At 45.7% G+C, this 19,514-nt stretch overlaps 1 protein-coding gene across 1 annotated transcript in view; it reads left to right on the plus strand.

Moving 5' to 3' along the window:
* Pde11a (phosphodiesterase 11A) overlaps positions 1 to 19,514 on the plus strand; it is a 309,344-nt gene that overhangs the window by 189,278 nt on the left and 100,552 nt on the right. Inside the window, exon 10 of the mRNA XM_038336971.1 lies at positions 4,469 to 4,519. Within this exon, the coding sequence (XP_038192899.1) occupies positions 4,469 to 4,519 (51 nt within the window). The remainder of the gene's footprint in view (positions 1 to 4,468; positions 4,520 to 19,514) is intronic.

A 19,514-nucleotide genomic window follows, 5' to 3' on the forward strand; every position in this document is an offset into this window, starting at 1 on the left:
TGTGGATACACTAGGCCCACCTAGTTACTTATCAGTGTTAATTCCTTCTGTGGACACCTCCATTTGCTTCTACCACAATGTGTTCACAGATAGCCGAGATGTCTTACGAGATGAACACAGATGTTTTGTGAGTTGGAGTTGGAGAGTGTTGTTCTCTCTAGCATGTGTAGAAAAAAAAATCAACATGTGTGTTTGAGGCATGTTGAATTTGAGTGAGTCAAATGGCCAGTGAGTCAGCCCAGCAGAAACTCATCATGGTGGTCAATGCACACGTGAGATGTGCAAGGACCGATTCGCCCTAAACAGGCAAGCCATGGAAATCGATGGAGTGCCGTGCGTGGTAGGAAGAGTGAACGGTCATAGAAAACTACTGCACTTAGAGTGGGAGAGGAAAGCAAGGAGAAAAGCAACAGAAGAGCCAGAGACACAGGGTGAGAACTCAAACAATGCACGGCCAGGGGAGCCCAGGGAGGAGCCTTAAAGAAAAAAGGAAGGTGTGAGCCTCTGAGTTCAGTTCTGCCACACAGGAGCATCTGAGTGTCTGTGGGCAGATCTGTCAATAAAAAATTGGAAGTTTGAGCCAAGGTGTCGGTGCAGTGGCGAAGATAGCTTTGAGACTGATGGAGGTGGGTGGTGATCGTGATCACAGATGTTGTTCTCCATGACCTTAGCAGTATCTGCAGACACTCTTAAAGCAGAGAGGCAGGGCTGGTAAGAGGGCTCAGGGCATTAAGGCCATTGCTGCCAAACCCAATAGCCTGAGTTCGATCCCTGTGGTAGTTTGAATGTCATTGGCCCTATAATCTCATAGGGAGTGGCACTATTACGAGGTGTGGCTTTGTTGGAGTGGGTGTGGCCTTCTTGGAGGAAGTGTCCCTGTGGGGGACGTGCTTTGAGGTTTCCTAAGTGTTTCTCAGTGTCTCAGCTGGCTTCCTGTGGCCTGCTTACAAGATGCAGCCACCTGCACATCTGCCTGCATACCACCATGCTCCCTGTCATAATGCTAATTGACTGAACCCCCGAAAGTGTAAGCGAGCCACCCCAATTAAAAGTTCTCTTTATAAGATTTACTGTGGTCATGGTGTCTCTTCACAGCAATAAAATCCCTAACTAAAGCAATACCCAAGGTTTATATTATGGAAAGGGAGAACTGACTCCCACAAGTTGTTCCCTTAGCTGGACATGTGACACACACACACACACACACACACACACACACACACACACACCACATTCTTGTGTGAATTTAAAGTTTAACAGGGATTTAAATAATGAGTTCGTCATTTTTGGTCACAGTCCTTGTAAGAAGAAGCTGGGAGTAGCAAGATCACCTCCAGTCAGAGTGCCACACAGAAAAGGGTAGAGAAGCCACTGACGCTCATTGCTCCACCCTGTGTATGTAGCAAACACAGACTATCAGTGGAGAGAGAAACCGCCTCGCCCTTCCCAGAGGCACCCAAGGGCTGCATGGAAAGTGGCACAGAGAAGATGGGCAAGGTCTCTGTGCAGGGGTGATTCCCAGATTCGCGGAGTATCCTACATTCTTTCCTCACCCACGCAAGGACCTGGGTCCAACCCATAGCACTTGCCGTGGTTACTTTTTCCACTGCCATGAAGAGACATCACGACCAAGGCAACTTACAGAAGAAAGAGTTTATAGGGGTTTACAGTTCCGGAGGGTTAGAGTCCGTGACTATCATGGGGGTAGCATGGCAGCTGGCAGGCAGGCTTGGCGCTAACGCAGTAGCTGAGAGCTCATATGTCACACACAGGCACAAGGCAGAAAGAAAGAGCTAACTGGGAAGGGTTTGGGCTTTTGAAACTTCAAAGCCCAGCCCAGTGACACATCCAATCCTTCCAAACCAGTTCACCAACTGAAGACCAATAAATGTAGGAGCCTATGTTCAAACCAACACAGCACCGGAAAAAAAAATCCTCCTTAATGCAGCCTTGGAGCCCTTTAGAACTAAATAACAAGAAGGGCCTGGAGGAATAATATGCTGAAATAACCCTGGGAACCCGGGCTCTCTCTATCTTGGGTAACTTGCTCCTCTGCCACTGCTTTTCTGGAGGTTGCTAGAGGGACTTGCTAACATCTCCCCAGTTTAGCCATAAGCCCTAGATGCTGCAGAACGAGGCGTGAGGATTCTCTCCTGTCCGTCTCCATGGCACTGGACCTTTTAGGGGAAGGTGGTTGAAAGATTCTTGGAGTCAAAATTGGTAACTCTCAGAGTTCCAGCTCTTGGAGGCTGAGGCAGGAGGATCTCCACAAGTTAGAGATCAGTCAGGCTAGGTCATGAATTCCAGGAGAGTCTAGAATATAATGTGAGATTCTGTCCCAGAAAATCAAAACAAACCAAAAGTACTCTGAGCCTGATTCCTCTTCCACCCTCCGGTGCTGAGTCATGGATAGGAGATAAGATTTAAAGGCACAAACCAAAAGCTTCTTGATTATATTATTTGTCAGATTAAATAAAATAAGGAAAATTTAATAGTCCTGAAAATATATCCAAAGTATTTATTTCCTTAAGTCTCTGTCTTGCCCTATGTACGAAATTAGTTTTGATTTATCATAGACATAAAAACAAGCAAGAAACTTCTGGAAGACAGGAAGACGGGACAAGTTGTATGTGTGCACACATGCGTGCAAAGATACATGTCAGTAACTTTAGTGATGAGCAAACACTTCTTAGAAAAGATGCATGATGCAATAACCATAAAAATGTACAAGTATGATAAATCAAAATTGAAAACTTCAATTCATTAAAAGAATAACCAGGCACAATGCACACACCTGTAAGTTTTAGCTGCTGAGAATCTGAGGCAGAAAAATATTCAGGGCAGTGCAGATAGTCCTCCTCTTAAAAAAAAAGTAAACAAAAGCATACTGTTACACTACAGACTGGGAAGCAATGTTTATGAATATGTATGCATATATATACATATATCATAGACTTGGTTCTAAAATATACAACAAACCCTACACCTCAATTAAATATAAAAAGAAACTAATTTTAAGTGACCGGAGAGCCTTAGTCTATAATAGTTATTTGCTTCACTGGTTCAAATAGCTGCAATTTAGTATCATTGATAGTTTTTTTTTTCTCTTTAATAATAAAAGAAATGGAGAATGGATTTAAGGAAAGCGGTAGCAGGCCTTAGCCACATGCTAAAAGCCTGGTTGATCACCATCTAGTGGCGGAGATTAGAATTGCAGTTTTTTGTTTCAGTTTTGGTTTTTTAGGTTAACAGCCTATTTTTAAAGACTTAATATACAAAAAAAACTTGCAGACACCATAAGACAATCTAAGATAACAATAAATTTAGTTTACCTTAATAAAACAGAACCAAAAGAACAGAATTTCTTTTGAAAAACCATTGAATCTCTGAAAATCATAAAATGTGATATTCAGCCAAATATATATATATATATATATGTGGCAGACTTAACTGACGGTTCATACAATCAACATAAGTTAATTGTGTGCTGGAGAGTCGACATGTACTATTGCATTCTGTTTTCCTAAGAACTCAGGGAAAGGCAAACCCACTCCAGGTACCACTGTTACAATTAACATTCGCCAGGAGAAACCCATTTTGTTGCTAATAAGCAAACCTGACAGACGTTATTTGTCTCACAAGCCGCTTTTGGGAGGCCCCCCTGAAAGTGAAAGGCGATTGGGAAAGCTGGGGGGAAAGGAGTCAGTGAGAAAAGTGTTCATGGTAGGAGACCAAGCATTTACTGCCGGTAAATGTAAACATCCTTAGATTCTGGTTTCACGCACACCTATGAACTCTGCTCCCCCTAACTACGCCTTAGGACGTTACACACATTACAGTAGGTCTAACTTTCCTGTTGACAATCATGGGAAATGGCCCCGGCTGTGCTTTTCAGGTGGAGCCCCTGATTTTCAAAAGCAGGCTGCTCGTAAACATGAGCAGTCTTTATAGTGTTACTATTATGCTACCTTACAAAGTAGTCGGGGGAGCCTGAGCGAGTTCCCAGAGCTGGGGACTGCACAGACCGCGTTCAACCACTGTGGGGCGCTGCCTCCGCTGCTGTGTGCTTGCTTGGACCTGCATCAGCGTTTCTCAAAAGTTCTTGGTCAATGGCTTGCTTATTAAGATTGGCCTGTTGTGACATTGCTGTCTCATCTAAAGCAGAGTTGTAAGGCTAATTGGATTTGGAAAATGCTGCGCCACAATTCAGAGGCCAACTGTGCTTCTCCGAGGTTGGGAAGGGCAGAATGGTCCACATTGCCCGCGGGGACCGTGGTCTTGGCGTCCACGGTGTGACGTAACCAGCCTTCAGTCTGTGCCACAAACAATTCATAGAAATCTCTTGTTTTACATTGAAACCCACTGTCAAGTAAAGCTTTGCCTCTGGGCAAAGCCCATTTTCAAGGGAGGAGAATTTGAGACGGCCCGGTCATGGTAATTACTGATGTTCTGTCCTCTTCCGCACCAGGTGCTGTCCTACCATGCCACGTGTTCCAAGGCTGAAGTCGACAAGTTTAAGGTGAGGACGGGAACCGTCGTGCTGTTAGCACTTAAACTGTCTGAAGTGTGGAGCCGGGTCCGGGGCAGAGAGGCTTGGAGTTCCTTGTCTGTGGAGAGGTGGAAGGATTAAACAGCTCAGTCATCCCTGCGTGATTTACAGGAGTCCGTATGTCTTTCCCTTTGCGAAGCTCGCAGATATGGGGACGGGGGGCTGAATAACTGGGTGAGGATCAGGACACCTGACTTAGGCAATGTCTTTCTTCTAACTTACTATGCACTTCAAAATTTTAGGGCCTTGTTGTCTTGTTTATCTATAAAACTAATGGAGAAGCCGGGCAGCAGCGGTGCATGCCTCTAATACTAGTACTCGGGAAGCAGACTTCCATATCTTGGAGTTCGAGGCCAGCCTGATCTACAGAGTGAGTTATAGGACAGCCAGAGCTACACAGAGAAACCCTGTCTTAGGGGGAAAGAAAAGGAAAAGAAAAAGGAGCCTAAAACAAAGAGATTGAGGTCATAACTAACATTTCCCCCGCGCTTACTGTACACTACAGGCTCTTTTCCTGCAATCATCTGTCTCAACCTCACAGCCCTGCGAAGGAAGGGCCGTGTACACTGTTTTCCAGATGAATAAACTGAGGAGGAGATGGATCCATCTCAGAACTGCAGTTCTTAACCACATGCCTCCCCCCCCCAGGTGACCCCAGTCTGACTCCCATGAGTTTATGAATGAGTCCCAGGTGACCCGTTTTATCTTAGCCATCACGGCTTCCTTGGTGCAGTTCAGAATTCCAGCTTGCCTCCTGGATTCCTACAAACCATTTTTTAACAACAGCCACAAAATAGGAGGGCTGGGGCATAGCTTAGTGGTATAGTGCTTGCCTAGCATGTTCAAGGTCCTGGGTTCAATCCCCAGGACTTTAGGAAGAGCAAAACCACAGAAGTGTCGCAAAACTGATTTTTCTCCCTTAAAAAAATTGTGTTTGTATTTCTAAATTCTGTTAAAAGTTTTGAGAATGACTAGGAAAGCAACTGCAGCCATAAGAAACATCATATTTGTAATATTAATCTATGACATTGCTTGCTGCTCTTCTCGGAGCCCCATTTACACAAAGATCCATTTTATCCTCGAAGGGAAAGAATGACACAGATCTCTGATCCTGATAGAGTCATATCAGAATGGAATCACACGAACCACTAAAGAGGACAAAGAAAGATCCTGAATACAGGGATAGAATTCCCCAGGAGGGCAGCAATGATTTGTTACAGTAGGCAGATGCTTAAGGAAAAGTCTCACCGTGATGCCCCAGATCACGAGAAGAGGCTGTGCTAGCAAGAAGTAAGGACCGGCCCGGCCCTGCAGGCAGTTAATAGAAGCAAACATCTTGAACACTCTGTTTTCTGTCTCTGTAACAAAATACCTAAAGCTAATTTCTAAGCAATCAAGGTTTACTTAACTTATGCTGCAGAGGTTGAGAAGCCCAAGGGTATTACTGACGTCTGTTCAACATCTGTGTGTGTGTGGGGGGGGGGGGGTGTATGTGTGTGTGCGCCTGAATGTGTGTGGTGTGATCTGATGTGGTGTGATGTGTGTGCCTGTGTGAGTGTGTGTGTGTTTGTGTGATGTGGTGTGTGTGTTTGTGTATGTGCATGTCTGTGTGTGTATGGTGTGATATGGTATGGTGTGATGTATGTGCCTGTGTGAGTATGTGTGTGCGTGTATTGAAGTGTGGTATGTGTGTGTATGTGCAGTGTGGTGTGTGTGTATGTATGTGCGGTGCGGTCTGTGTGTTTGTGTGCCTGTGTGTATGTGTGTGGTGTGATGTGTGTGCCTATGTGTTGTGTTCACATGTGTGTGTGTGTGGTGGACTTTTTCCCTCATCACAGCATGTCAGAAGGCCTCATGGGGTGAGAGAGAGCCACAGTCCAGAGAGATGCTCTATACCCTTGCCTCCCTTTCAGGAAGCCATGGGTCCATCCATTCCTGAACAAAGGCAGTCCATGTCCCAAAGTGCTGCTTGTCAACACCGCTGCATTGATGACAAATTTCCCACATGCGGGATTTGGGGATACATTGAAACCCTGGCATACTGACCAGGATATGAACTCCACAGCAGGCATTTTTGTGTATTTTCTTCATGGTTCTGCCTCTCACAGTTCTTGGTCCAACATGACAGTCAGTAAATACTTGGTGAATGAATGAATGAATGAATATGAATGCAAAGAGCATCAGTATTCTAGATCTTAAGCAGTTAGTCATCAAGAAAATATTTAAAATAGAACATGAAATTATTTTAGATGCCTATTTAAATATATAAATTATATATTTTCCATAAAAATATTTAAAACTTATTTATTTTAATAAAATTTAGTTTGCATGCATCAAAACACCTACTATTATATGATAAATCTGTAAAATTTTTGTTTTTAATCTGTAACTTTGAAAAGTTAAGCAATAAGGCAAAGGTTTCCTTGCCTAGAAAGGTCGTTTATAGCAATACCTAGTTCCTGCTAAAATAACAATATGACATGTTATTCTTCCGTTTTTTTGAAGCCATTCTGATTATTTTTGTTGCCAAAGCAGGGAAGTGACCAGAAAGAAGACAGTAAAGTGCATAATGAGCTCAATATGACTGTAAAAGCCACTTAAAGATACCTCCCAGAGCTACCGCAGGCTCCACAGTCGAGAGCAGACTGCTCTGTGAAGGCCACTCACCTTCTTCCCGGCTCTCTTCTTTGCTTTAGAGCAAGGAGAACTCCATCGTCTTAGAGCACGCTGTCCTTTTCTGTTATTGGCTCCCAAACATACTAAAAATATGAAGTATTTAAATTTGAGAACAAAGGGTTATTTGATCTTAAACTTACCAAGACTATTAATGGAACTGATTTACTCCAGATTTTATCCCAAAAGATATTAGCTGGTATCCTATGATACTGTAATTGAGATTTAGTAGATAATTTTAACCAAACGGCTTTTTCCTTGATATATAAAGTAAATAAAACATTATCCTAATTGATAGCTGGTGTCTACTGTAGCTGCAGCAGTAACATTAAAATGTAGTGTGCATAGAATAATCCTGTGTATAGTCACGAGACAGCACTGGCAGAAACTCCAGACTCAATTGTATACAACTAGCTAAATAACTGAATACATGCTTTATTTTTGCCAAGATATACAGACAAGCCACATCAACATCCAAATGTGCTGTAACCTACATTATCTCTGCACCTTTGAAAATACGCAGTTCTTTTTAAAACCACCATAGCAATTTATTTGAGTCTGGAATTGGTGTTCTCCACAGACTTCCTGAGTGAAGGGAAGGGTGAACGACACCTACTCACTTTGCTTGCTGGGATGAGTGTGCGGTGATTCAGAGATGGCCCAGGGTTTGGAAAGAAACTATTTAATTATCTGGTGGAGGAAAACATGCGGAGCCCAAATACACACAACACAGACATGTGACAGACCTCATAGAAGCCCAAGATGTTCCACATCCGGGATGCGCAAATGTCCCAGACACCAGCAAGATGTGGTTGTTTACATGAGTCAAGAGCCTGTCTGAATCAAGAGTGTGTTCTGTTAGGAGTGAAGTCCACGAGCCTCCCTGTCTACATACGAGTTCCAGGTCAGCATGAGCACCGTCTCCTGGATCTGCCTCATCCCTCCACAAGCCGTGGGCCCACGTGCTCAGTTGAGAGCGTGAGTAGATGCTGAGACCTGATGTTAGGACGGATGCAGCACATTCCATGCTTCGGGTAGCTCAGGCTCCCGAGTGTCAGCTGCACACACCAGGGACCAGAGGCAGGAAACGTCCCCGCAGACTGCTTGAAGGAGACTTTCCTTCCGGTATGACCATCAGGGGTTAGGAAGGTCAGTGCGGGTGAAGAGGTCATTTGGTAAGGACAGGGAAGGCATTCCCTGAGGGCCCCAGTAAGAAGTGAGGGCACCAGCAACACCAAAGAGTGGAGAGTGAGTTCTACACCCTTCGTTATTCTTAGTTTACAACCATTTGTACACACAGAGGGAGTGGCCTAAAGAGGACTGATAGGGAAGACAACCTGTAGCAAATTTAATAACCATTGATGTTAGGCTAATACCTTACCCTTCCTAGTACCTGCTGGTCCATCTGGTAGACTCCCCCCATTTCAGAATGTCATGAAGGAGCTGTCTGGGATTTCGTTTCTTCTGATTCCCCTTAGTTGAGTGAGAAGACTGGAGAGAGATGTGGTGGTGGTTGGGAAAGCAGGACCAGACTTTGTCCCAGTTTTGTTCCTGTTGCTGTGATAGAAGTCACTTAAGGGAGGGCAAGTTTATGTCAGCTCACAGTTCCAGCAACAGTCCGTCCCTGTGGTGCAGTCACTGTGGCAGGGCCTGGAGGCAGCTGGTCACGTTCACAGTCGGGAGCAGAGAAAGAATGAGTGTGTATGTGCCATGTGCACAGATGGGAGTGGAGAGAGAATGAGTGTGTATGTGCCACGTGCACAGTCAGGAGCGGAGAGAGAATGAGTGTGTATGTGCCACGTGCACAGTCAGGAGCGGAGAGAGAATGAGTGTGTATGCGCCACGTGCACAGTCAGGAGCAGAGAGAGAATGAGTTGTGCTCAACTCACTCTCTCCACTCACGTAGTTCAAGATCTCCCACCATGGCAATGGTGACATGCACGGTGGCTGGGTCTTCCCACTTCCGTTAGCATATTCTAGATAATCCCCCACAGCATATCCACAGGCCAGCTTGGCCTAGAGAGCCCTCACTGAGCCTCTCTTCTCAGCTCGTTCTAGAGTGTTCCTAGTTAACAATGAGAACTGCCCATCACGGAGTTGAAAGCCCAGCCCTGCCCCACAGGTGGATTCTGCTTCTTCGAGAATGTCAGGTCTTGGGCTTCTTTTTCCTGGCTCTGATACCACTCACACCTCAGGAAATGGTTTTGTCTGTAGGGCCCCTCACAAGCACAAAGATCCCAAACTTCTACAAGTTTGCTGCTTTTGGAAATCTGATTCTGATTATCACGCCGCTAAATAACTCTTTAGGGGCCGATTGCCCTGTGCATTAATGGGAGTGCTGAGGTCCAAAGAAGGTTTTCCCCTCATTAACATTTACCGTCCCATGAACCTGAACTAAGGAGGTGACACAGAGAAAACCTGTGCAGGATTCAGTGCCTGTTTACATCTCCTTCGCACTGCGCTAACAGGAAAGACGAGTGGAGACCGCGTTGACAATTAGGTCTCCTTGAAGACAGCTGGTTACTGAAGACGCCAGCTGTGGTAACGAGAAAAAGAGTTAGTGCACTTTCCTTGCAATGGACGGACCCAGTGGTCACCATCATCTACTGCCAGTTTACCTATCAGCGTCAGCCTGTGCCCATGCTCGTGTTATACGGCCTCCTTCCATTGAGAACCACATGGGTTACAGCGGCGATCAAAGAGGAGGCTCGTTGACTGCCCATAACTGCTGCCGTAATTAAAGGCCCGTAACACGAGGTGGCTGTTGGGGTTTAGACCACCTCTCCGTGTTTCAGGTTTTCAGTATGAATGCCCAGGCCACAAATTAGTATCACGGCAAAGTAAACAAAACAAAACATGAAGAATAGACACTTCCTGTAGGATTTACTAAGTGACCAGGTGGTGGCGCACGCCTTTAATCCCAACACTCGGGAGGCCGAGGCAGTTGGATCTCTGTGAGGGTTTGAGGCCAGCATGACCTACAGAGCGAGTTCCAGGACAGCCAAGGGTAATACAGTGAAACCCTGTCTTGGAAAAGTTAAAACCAAACAAACAAACAAAGTGATGAGATGGGGTTTTAAAGGGCATCGTCATCCGCTGGTTTAAGAGGGTCATTTGAGTTCATGCTGTCACGCCAGTTTACCCAGGCCTTCAGGAGCAATCAGGAGTGGGAACGCCACGCTCCCTCTGTGGACCTGTGCTGGGAATGTGTTCCCCTAACGGCTCAGGAAAGCATTCCTGTCCCAAGATGGCACAGAGTCACTGCAGAAGACTGCCTCCTCCCTGACATTTTTGCCAGTACATTGCAGAAAGAGTGAGGACAGAACATTCAGCCAAACCAAGCAACTCAGGGCACACAGAGGAGGGGTAATCAGAGGAGGTCGCTCTGGAGGGCTGCCAGGGATAGAGGCCAGAGGCTCCATGTCACGCACCAGATCAGCAACATCCACCCACCCCCAGCTCCTCTGCCTCAGACAACTGCTCTTGCAGAGGTTCCTTTGCAATCCAGGCTAGCCTGGGACCTCGGTGTTGGAAGGAAGCAAGTTGTTGTCATGTTCTATAGTCTTATTCCCTGGAATGTCGCTTTCAGAAGTGTCTGCCCTGGCTTTCCGGTCACCCCAGCTTATTTCCAAGGTGCTACAGGAGGAGACAGCAGTGTACACAGAACGTTGATGGTGACTTATTTCTAACCTAGACTTTCTCCCCACACTCTTACTCCTGCCTCTTGAATTTAAGGCATTGTTTTGACTTTCAGCAATATTTATGCCAAGTTTAGTATCCAAGTTTTTCTTTACTGTCAGGGCAAGCGATTGAACTCCCCCTGGAAAATGAACCACAGGGGAAAGAGCAGCCTCAGCGCTGCCCAGGGCAGCCTGCTCACACCGCGGCAGGCAGCTGGCAGCCTGCGTGGCTCGGGCTGCCGCCATAAATATGTGGTTTGCCCGGTGCTCGAGTGTCCAGGTCCCTTTATGAATTGTGTCTTAATCAAACGCCACATCGCAGAAAGAATGGTTGTACTTTGTCACTCTTGAGTTCTGCAGATGCTAGGGAGGCGGGGGAGGGGGGGACAGAGGACGGGAGGGCGGCGGGAGGGCGGCGGGAGGGGTGACGTGCAGTGGCGAGGTCTTTAAGGCCAGGCTGGCCTTTCTTAGTGCTGAGCTCAGCGGCTGTGAATTGAGGGCCCTTCAAAGACCCTACCCGACCCCAATTTATCCTGTGATGACCTTGGCCTTCCCTCAGATCAACTGTACAGCCACTCTTTGTCACCTCTTTCCTTTGGAAAACAAAGCAGGAACCGCTTTTCCAAGGTTTTCAAGCTTTTCCAGGCTCCCAGCAGCCTCTCCGGCAACTCAGAACCACTTCTGAGCCCAGTTCCAGGGAGCTCTGATGCCTCTGGTCTCCTCAGGTGTCTGTGCTTATGTGCACCTAACCACAAAACATAGGGATGCATATTGGAATATAATTTTAGGAAGTTTACAAAGGGTCTGGAAGGTTTCCCCCACCTCCTCTTGGTAATTTAGTTCACTTCATCTCCTGCTGGTCCACAGAGTCAGGCCTAGAGGGCAGTTTGTGTTGTTTGAGAGGATTAGAAAGCCAAGCATTGCAGAGCACAGAAGGCCCGGTGGAGGCCAGTGTGGCCCAGAGAGAAGAAGCCAAAGATGTCAGAACCTTCCAGGACACTACGGTATCTGCAATGGCACCACTGTCTCCACATTCTGGCTTTCTTCTGAGACACGTTGTCTATAATTACAGATGTGAACTGGGAAATTATAGAGCCAGGACAGGTGGCCCCTCACTATGGGGATGGGTGCTTGATTTAGCAATCTCAATGGTTTGTTTTTTTTCTTCATTAACCGTTTAGTGGACAGACAAGCTACAACCTCCTGACTGTTTTCTCCTCTTGCCCGCACTGTGTAGCTGCAAGCTTAGATAGAATCGCACAGCCGTTCGTGGCTCTACCCCCCAACAACCCACATTTCCACGTGTTGTGCCACCATTCTGCCTTGGCACACTCCTCTCGTTGCGACCCAGCTCACAACCCTCACCAGCTCAGCCCCTCCCTTGCTCTCTCCTCGGCAGACAGCGATTGTACTCTGTGGTTCTGGCTGGGCTGCCTGCCTCCTCCTTCTCTACCCTGTCTCAGATCCAGGCAGAACCCAGCGGCCAGATGGACAGTCCTCTTCAGCGGGGGCCAGGTCCCTGCTCACAAAGCTTGATATCATCTGTGGGCCTCTAGATGCTGCCGGCCACTGTCGGTTCTTCAGCAGGACGTTAAAAGTACTCCACTCTCAACCCTCCCACCTGCCGTCCTGGCTTATTCTAACCTGCCCCTATGGTCGCCCCTCGCCAACCCTGGGGTCATGGTCTCTTCCCACGGCCTCGCTTTCCTATCTGTGAGCCCATCCTCTTCTCTGTCTCGGTCTCTGCATATTTACAGCCCTACTAATCCATCCAGCCTCGCTCGCTGCCTCTCCTTTCCCAGTCATCCCCTGTCCTTCAGGCAGAAATGGTCAGTGGTTTGCCATCCTTTTCAGTTTCTACCTGCAACATCAGTCTTGAGACACCCGTCCAATCAGACGGTTAGACGGGGAGCATTTGGGGTGGGGGGGGTCCTTGGTCTTGCTCATCTTTATATCCCTTTATATCATTTATAGCCATGCTTGGCTCCTGGGTGCTGAAGAAATGTCTATCTTGTTACCAGGCTCACTGAACTCTGGTTTTAGGTAGAAGGGATTACAGGCACAGGCAGAAATTTAAAGCAAGGATCTCTGACAAAAGACCGACAGAGGAAAGCTTTGTCTGTCTTGGCTCTTTATTGGTCTAAACTCCTTTTTCACACACTTGCTTATCAGTTTCTTAGTTTCCGTACGCAGCCTCGGCGCCATGAAAAGAAAGGGATTATTCTTGTTCTTTCGGCTGAGCCCTGTCCCAAGTCTGTAAAGATACCATCATTCTGCTGTAGGCAGGAGGTTGTCACAGTCTTGCTGATTTACTAGTATAAAAATCCTTCATGAAGCCGGGCGATGGTGGCGCACGCTTTTAATCCCAGCACTCGGGAGGCAGAGGCAGGTGGATCTCTGTGAGTTCGAGACCAGCCTGGTCTACAGAGCTAGTTCCAGGACAGGCTCCAAAGCCACAGAGAAACCCTGTCTCGAAAAACCAAAAAAAAAAAAAACCTTCATGGATTTTGTTATGTGTTTAAAGCTTTTTTACATTTACTTATTTAATGGTGTGTGTGTGTGTGTGTGTGTGCGTGTGTGTGTGTTGTCTGTCTGTTCTGTATGTCTGTCTGCCTTTGTGTTCATCTTACTGACCTGTAGAGGTCAAGAAACAAATTCAGAATGCTGTCTTCTTCTACCATGTGGGTCCCAGGAACTGAACTCAGGTCGTAGGGCTTAGAGGCCAATGCCCTTCGCCTGCTGAGTCACCTCACTGGCTCAAATCATACATTTTAAAACACACCATGTTCTTGCTTCACAAAATCTCTTTCTAATACTTTTTATTAGCATTTAATATTGTTTGGCCCTATGTCTGTCTCTCCTGTGTATCTGTGAAATCACGGACTGGCTTGATAGTTCTTTGTGTTTATGTTGTAGTTGGAAATGGATCTATTAAAAAAAATCTTAAAATTGACTGTGAATCCCAATTCTTTCAGTTCTGAGGCAACACAAGAAACGCAGACCTCGGGGCGGTCTGCAGTCCCGGAATACAGCTGTCGCTTGACACCGTCTCTGTTAGGACACGTATGTAGTAGGCCAAGAGCAAGCACACATGTGAACAAACACAGATCATGTAAATTTCCTGGGCTTCAGATTACCTCATCTGTACAGCAAAGCCATCTCCAGCTGTAAAATGATGCCATTTTATGAGCCCATAAAGTTTATCTGTAGGAGTGAAGGGGAAATAAAACACAGAGGAAAATAAATGTTGACAGAAATCTTGAGGTCTTTATGATTCCGAATGCTCAAAGGTTTTGCTTGAAGATCAGCTTCAGAATTGAGAGTATTTGCTGGAAGTCCTGGCTCAGGTTGATTTAATTAGAGTTTACAATTAATTTTCAAAGGTGCTGGTGTCTTTGTTGTATTTGAGGAGTAACAAAAATATAGCGATACAAATGAGGGAGTGTGGCAGTCACGGGAAGATAAGTCTTAAACTGATCAGTATAGGATCCATACCCTCGCTCTGCCCATAAATGAATGTTTAATAGTAATTTGTTAAATACCAAGAAATAACAGTATGTATATATATATATATATATATATATATATATATATATACATATACATACATATATACATACACACATACACATACATACATGTGTGCTCTTTGTATATATGTATATATAAATATATGTATATAAACATGTACACACACATATCAACACATATATGCTATGTGTATTATATACATGCATGTGTGTATGTATATATAGTTATGTATGTACATATGTGTGTGTGTGTGTACCTACATATATACATATATATATTCTTCACAGTGCCATCACTTGGGACCCTCCATCTCTTGGTAAGGGCGGGGTTCTCCATATCTCTTTTGCATGTGTGAGATGACTTAGAAGTAAGAAACCATCAAAAAAGGGCAGGGGTGACATGCACTCTTGTAACCCCAGCACCAGGAAGGCACAGCCAGTGGGGGGGGAACCATGAGCTCCGAGCCAGCCTGGGCTACACAGTGAGATTCTGTCTGTAAAAATAAAAACAGACAAATAATAAGAACGAGAAAGAAAACTGTACCCGACTTTGATTGCTTCCTCCGGCCTAGTTTCGTTTTGACTCTAGAAAGAGGTTCTTCCTCTTTGGGTAGGAAAATGGAATTTTAACCTGGGGTAATGTCTTTTGATTCAGCCATTATTCCTGGAAAGTCAGTGATGTTTTGACAGTCTTGGAGTCAAGCGAGCAAAGGCAAAGATGTCTAAGAAGGAGTTTTCTGGCTGAACTTAAGATACTGTTTTTAGAATAGCCATCTGTGGTGCCCTTTAGTGTGCCATGCTGCTTTCTCAGAAATTTCTGTCTGGATTCACGGTTGTTCTGCCCGCGTGGCTCCTTACCCTGGGACTTGCGCCTACTTAGAAACCTAAGGAAATTGGAAGCAGGAACCCTTATAGAGACGTTGCATCACCTGCGGAGCGACGGGAAGAGATCCATTATTCTGACACGGTGCCTATCCAATTGCCTATCTTGCACTGTAGAAATCTCTCAACATCTGGAAATCTCGAAGCGAAAAGAAGGGTTCCACTTTATTATCCTGCATTCCCCAGGCTGCCAAGGGCCGTGTGAAGAAGATAACACGGCTAGAAGAAGGCAAACATCAGTTTAATGATAAAGTGCATGTCAGGAGATAAAGTCTTATGCTTCAAGTACGAGCACTTATGAAACAGATAGAAACTGTGGGGCGGAAGATGTGGAAGGAGGGGTGGGTAATATTTTTTTGATGTTAGGGACATTATGGACAGTATGCTGCTTACCTAAAATATGATTATTTAAACATAAATTCTTAAAACACACACATATTTAAATCTTTATTCTGGTTAAACTCTTTGATATATCCCCCATCGTGTGTCTGTCTGTGTGTGTGTGTGTGTGTGTGTGTGCATGTACACTTGCTCAACTTAAAGGTATAATTGTATAACTTAGAATTTTAGCTCTGGCATAAGGGGAGGGTCCCCCAGCAGCTTATTGTCTCATAAGCAAATGGTGAATCCTTGAAAGAATGAGATCTGAGATGAAGCACTTTGGCCACTGGGTGCCATCCTTGCTCCATGCAAGAATTTCCTGAGCCATGTTTTTTAGGGAAATGGTTAAAAATCCCAAAGGTGGTGATTTAAAAGTAATTTTGAGATATAATAACAGCGGCGTGTGTGTGCATGACCTGGAGTATGTTAGTGGCAGCGATGCTGATTCATTCACCCAGGTGTGAGCTGGAGGCTTGGCGTGCTCTCCCCTTTGGTTTAGCCTTGTGAACAAAGCCAGCAGCCAGGTCGGTATACTTGATGTACCCCAGCAAGGCATCCTGTGAAGGCATGGAGGCCGTGTGGAGGAGCAGGAATTGATGAGGGAGTATCTTGTAAGCATCTGGAGGTCAGAGGGTCAGACGCTGCATTAATTATCTTTACTGTTGTTTGTAATTGCGGCATGTGTGCATCGCTGCGCTTGGAGCTAGCTGCGTGGCAGGGCCTAGCCCTTCAAGTGCAGCCATGGCAGGGCTGAACCAATAAGCTATTAAGAACCCCTTTTCCTTCCTTCTGCTAATGTCGAGTGTTTGGTGGAAATCTCTGGGGGTGATCTTTGCTTCCCTGGAAGTAATAATTAAGTTCACAAAGGTACCGCCCTAGCCAGGTCTCAAAATATCCAGAGTCAAGAACAGAGGTCAGGAAGAATTTTGCCATCTTTGGGTTTGAGTCTCATATATAAAAACAAGAACTTAAACTTGACCACAGAGAGCACCCTAAGACAGCTTGGTAATACAGACTGACCTTTTCAGAGCTTCAGGCATTTGGCTGGAACTCAAAGAGTAAGTGTGGCAGGAAACAATAAAGAATTTAATTAAAAAAAAAAGTTTAAAAAAAATCTGTTAGGTCTCATAGTAACAGAAAACTGAGACACCTGCTGATAAGACCACACTGTAGAAAGGGACCTGCGCTCGCAGCACCTAAGCCTTGTAGCTGGCCCTAGAGCAGTGGTTCTCAACCTTCTCAGTGTTGCAACCCTTTGATACAGTTCCTCGTTTAATACAGTTTGATACAGTGGTGGCCTCCAACCATATAATTATTTCATTGCTACTTCATAACTGTAATTTTGCTACTGTTCTGAGTTGTAACAGCCTATCTGACATGTGACCTCCAAAGGGGTCAAGACCCACAGGTTGAGAACCACTGCTTTAAGGCTGTCCCAGGGCAGCATGACAGCACCCCTGGGGGTTAAGAGTAACTGAATTCATGCTTCTATGGAAGGACACTGTACGAGGAGGGGTAGTGAGAATGTAAAATACCAGACTTTCTCAGCCTCTCTAGGGATAAGTGTCATGCCTAGAGATGTGTTAAGCGGTGTCAGGCAGACAGACTTGAAGGATGCATTTCCTCTTCTTACTCTAGTCAGTGTCTGCCACCATATCTTTCAGACATTGCTCCCCACCGGGAGCCATGCTGCTCAGCACTGTGTTTCTGCCGAGCCGGTTGCTTTTGCAGTTCTTGCTCTGCTGAGCAGCAGCAACAAGCCTCTAAAGGAGCTATTGGTGACCAAACTCAGCTCTTGTATTGGGCAAGTCATGGGAGGACCACCCTATCAATCAGGAGGCCCCAGTTACTCCTGCTGAAGTCCTCTCCTCTCCCTAGCAAAGGCTCCGTTCCCTCAGAGTGATGGAACCTTAGAAAATGAGAAAGGCGACCTGCCATGCCTGCTTCTGGTGCATGACTTTGATGAACTCATTTAATTGTTACAAAACCCTTAACATTTTCCCCTTGCTTTACAGATAATAAACCTGAGACATTTAGAGAAATGTCCAAAAATGTTCCAACTAAAATACGATGATCTGGACAGACATGTCACGCTGAATTTATAGCGTCTTTGATTTAGAAGAGTGGCCCTGGCTCAGTCCTGTCCTTGTGTTCTGATGCTGGACCCTGATAGAATCTTGGGTTTTACTCCTGTGATAGATGAGTTCAGGTTTTAACTGACTTGAGTGTGTGCATGACTCTGCGTGTGTGTGTGTATGTGTGCACATGCATGTGTGAATGGGTGGGTATGGGTGTGCACGCATGTGTGTGTGCATGCACATGTGAGCATGCGCATGCCTGTGAGTGTGCCTGTCTATCTGCAAAGTCGTCCAGCCCCACTGTTCCCCCAGGAAAACCTTCTCAGCTGCTAGCATTGTAGTGTCAACTTCAAGGGAAAGCTTTGGGGGGGGGGGGTTAATAACAATTTTCTGTTCAAAGCATAAGTCCCGAACAATTCTCAAACTGACTGATGCCATTCCTCATGACTGGGCACGTTTCCTAACATACATCATAATTCATTGGCCTTGCCAGAGACAAAGAGGGCTTTGGGAAAAACCCAGCTCTGTGATGACTTCTGCAGGAGCAGAAGGCCATCCCCACGGCTAGGCTCAAGTTCATCAAACAGCGCTGCAGAACACTGATGTGGCTTTTGAAGAAGAACACTTTGTACCCTTCCCTTCACCTCCAACAAGAAAAACTCGAAATTCCGAAAAGAAGGAGAATGGGTTGGGAGGGGCAGTTTCCATGGTGATTTCAGTGACTGCAAGTGGAAAAAACAAAATGGCCCTAGGAGTTGCCCAGCCCTTTAAACAGTGCGGAGGTGTGTGTTTCTACCCAAAGTGTAATCCAAGACACCAGCAGTCTCCTTGATGAGAGCTCACCATGATAGAACCTCCCTAGGAGGCTGGGTTCAGAAGAAAGGCTGGTTATTTGGACAAACCAAGAGTCCATCATTCTAGTGTTGAGGAAGTCCTTGTCTGCCTGGAGCTCTGTCTGAGCTTCTCTCTCCACATGAACTTTGCTCTTTGACTGTGTGATGCATTAGCTCAGAGAAGGCAGTGTGGCATAGACCGAAAGACCCCACCTGTGACATCTTTTAGAAGAGATGCACACAATACATCGCCCGAAATCTTCCTAAGAAAGGCTACAAACGGGAAGGCTGTATACACGGGCAGGGAAAACAACCCCATAGATTTCATCCCTACAAAACTAGTGGATGGTCTCAAAGCCATCTGACAACTCCCAGAGCTGGTCACTATGACTCTGCCTCAATCACCCAGATAGCACCTGGGCCAAAACCACAGAACCTCACACTGCAGCATCCAAACCGTTGTGGGGCACTCACTGCTGATTAGCATCTGTCAGAGACTAAGTTTCTCTAACTAATTCCCTATAGGAAGGGATGAGTCCTGTGTTTCGCTTTACAGAATCTTGGGAACACTTTCTGATTGACTCAGTTGGGTTCACATGCCTAATCCTGGACCAGTCCAGGAGGGCTTTGTGGGCAGATTAGCGTCAGTTTCCAAGTGAATGCAGGTAGTTGGGTATGGAAGACGACCATGTCTCCTAGGAAAGACAGAGGGGCATAGAGTATCTTTGCTGTCCTTCAGTCTGGTGTAGCTGCACACAGCTTTCAAATGATGGTTTTCAATCCCCACCAGGCCCCTCCCTACTACTTTTTATTTTGTAACCAGAGATATTTCCTGGGAATATAGATGGGATGCTTACATCATAATGTACAGGTACTAGATGACAGTTATCATTGATCTATTCCCTGAA

This window comes from Arvicola amphibius, chromosome 7, assembly GCF_903992535.2.
Source record: "Arvicola amphibius chromosome 7, mArvAmp1.2, whole genome shotgun sequence".
Lineage (NCBI taxonomy): Eukaryota > Metazoa > Chordata > Mammalia > Rodentia > Cricetidae > Arvicola > Arvicola amphibius.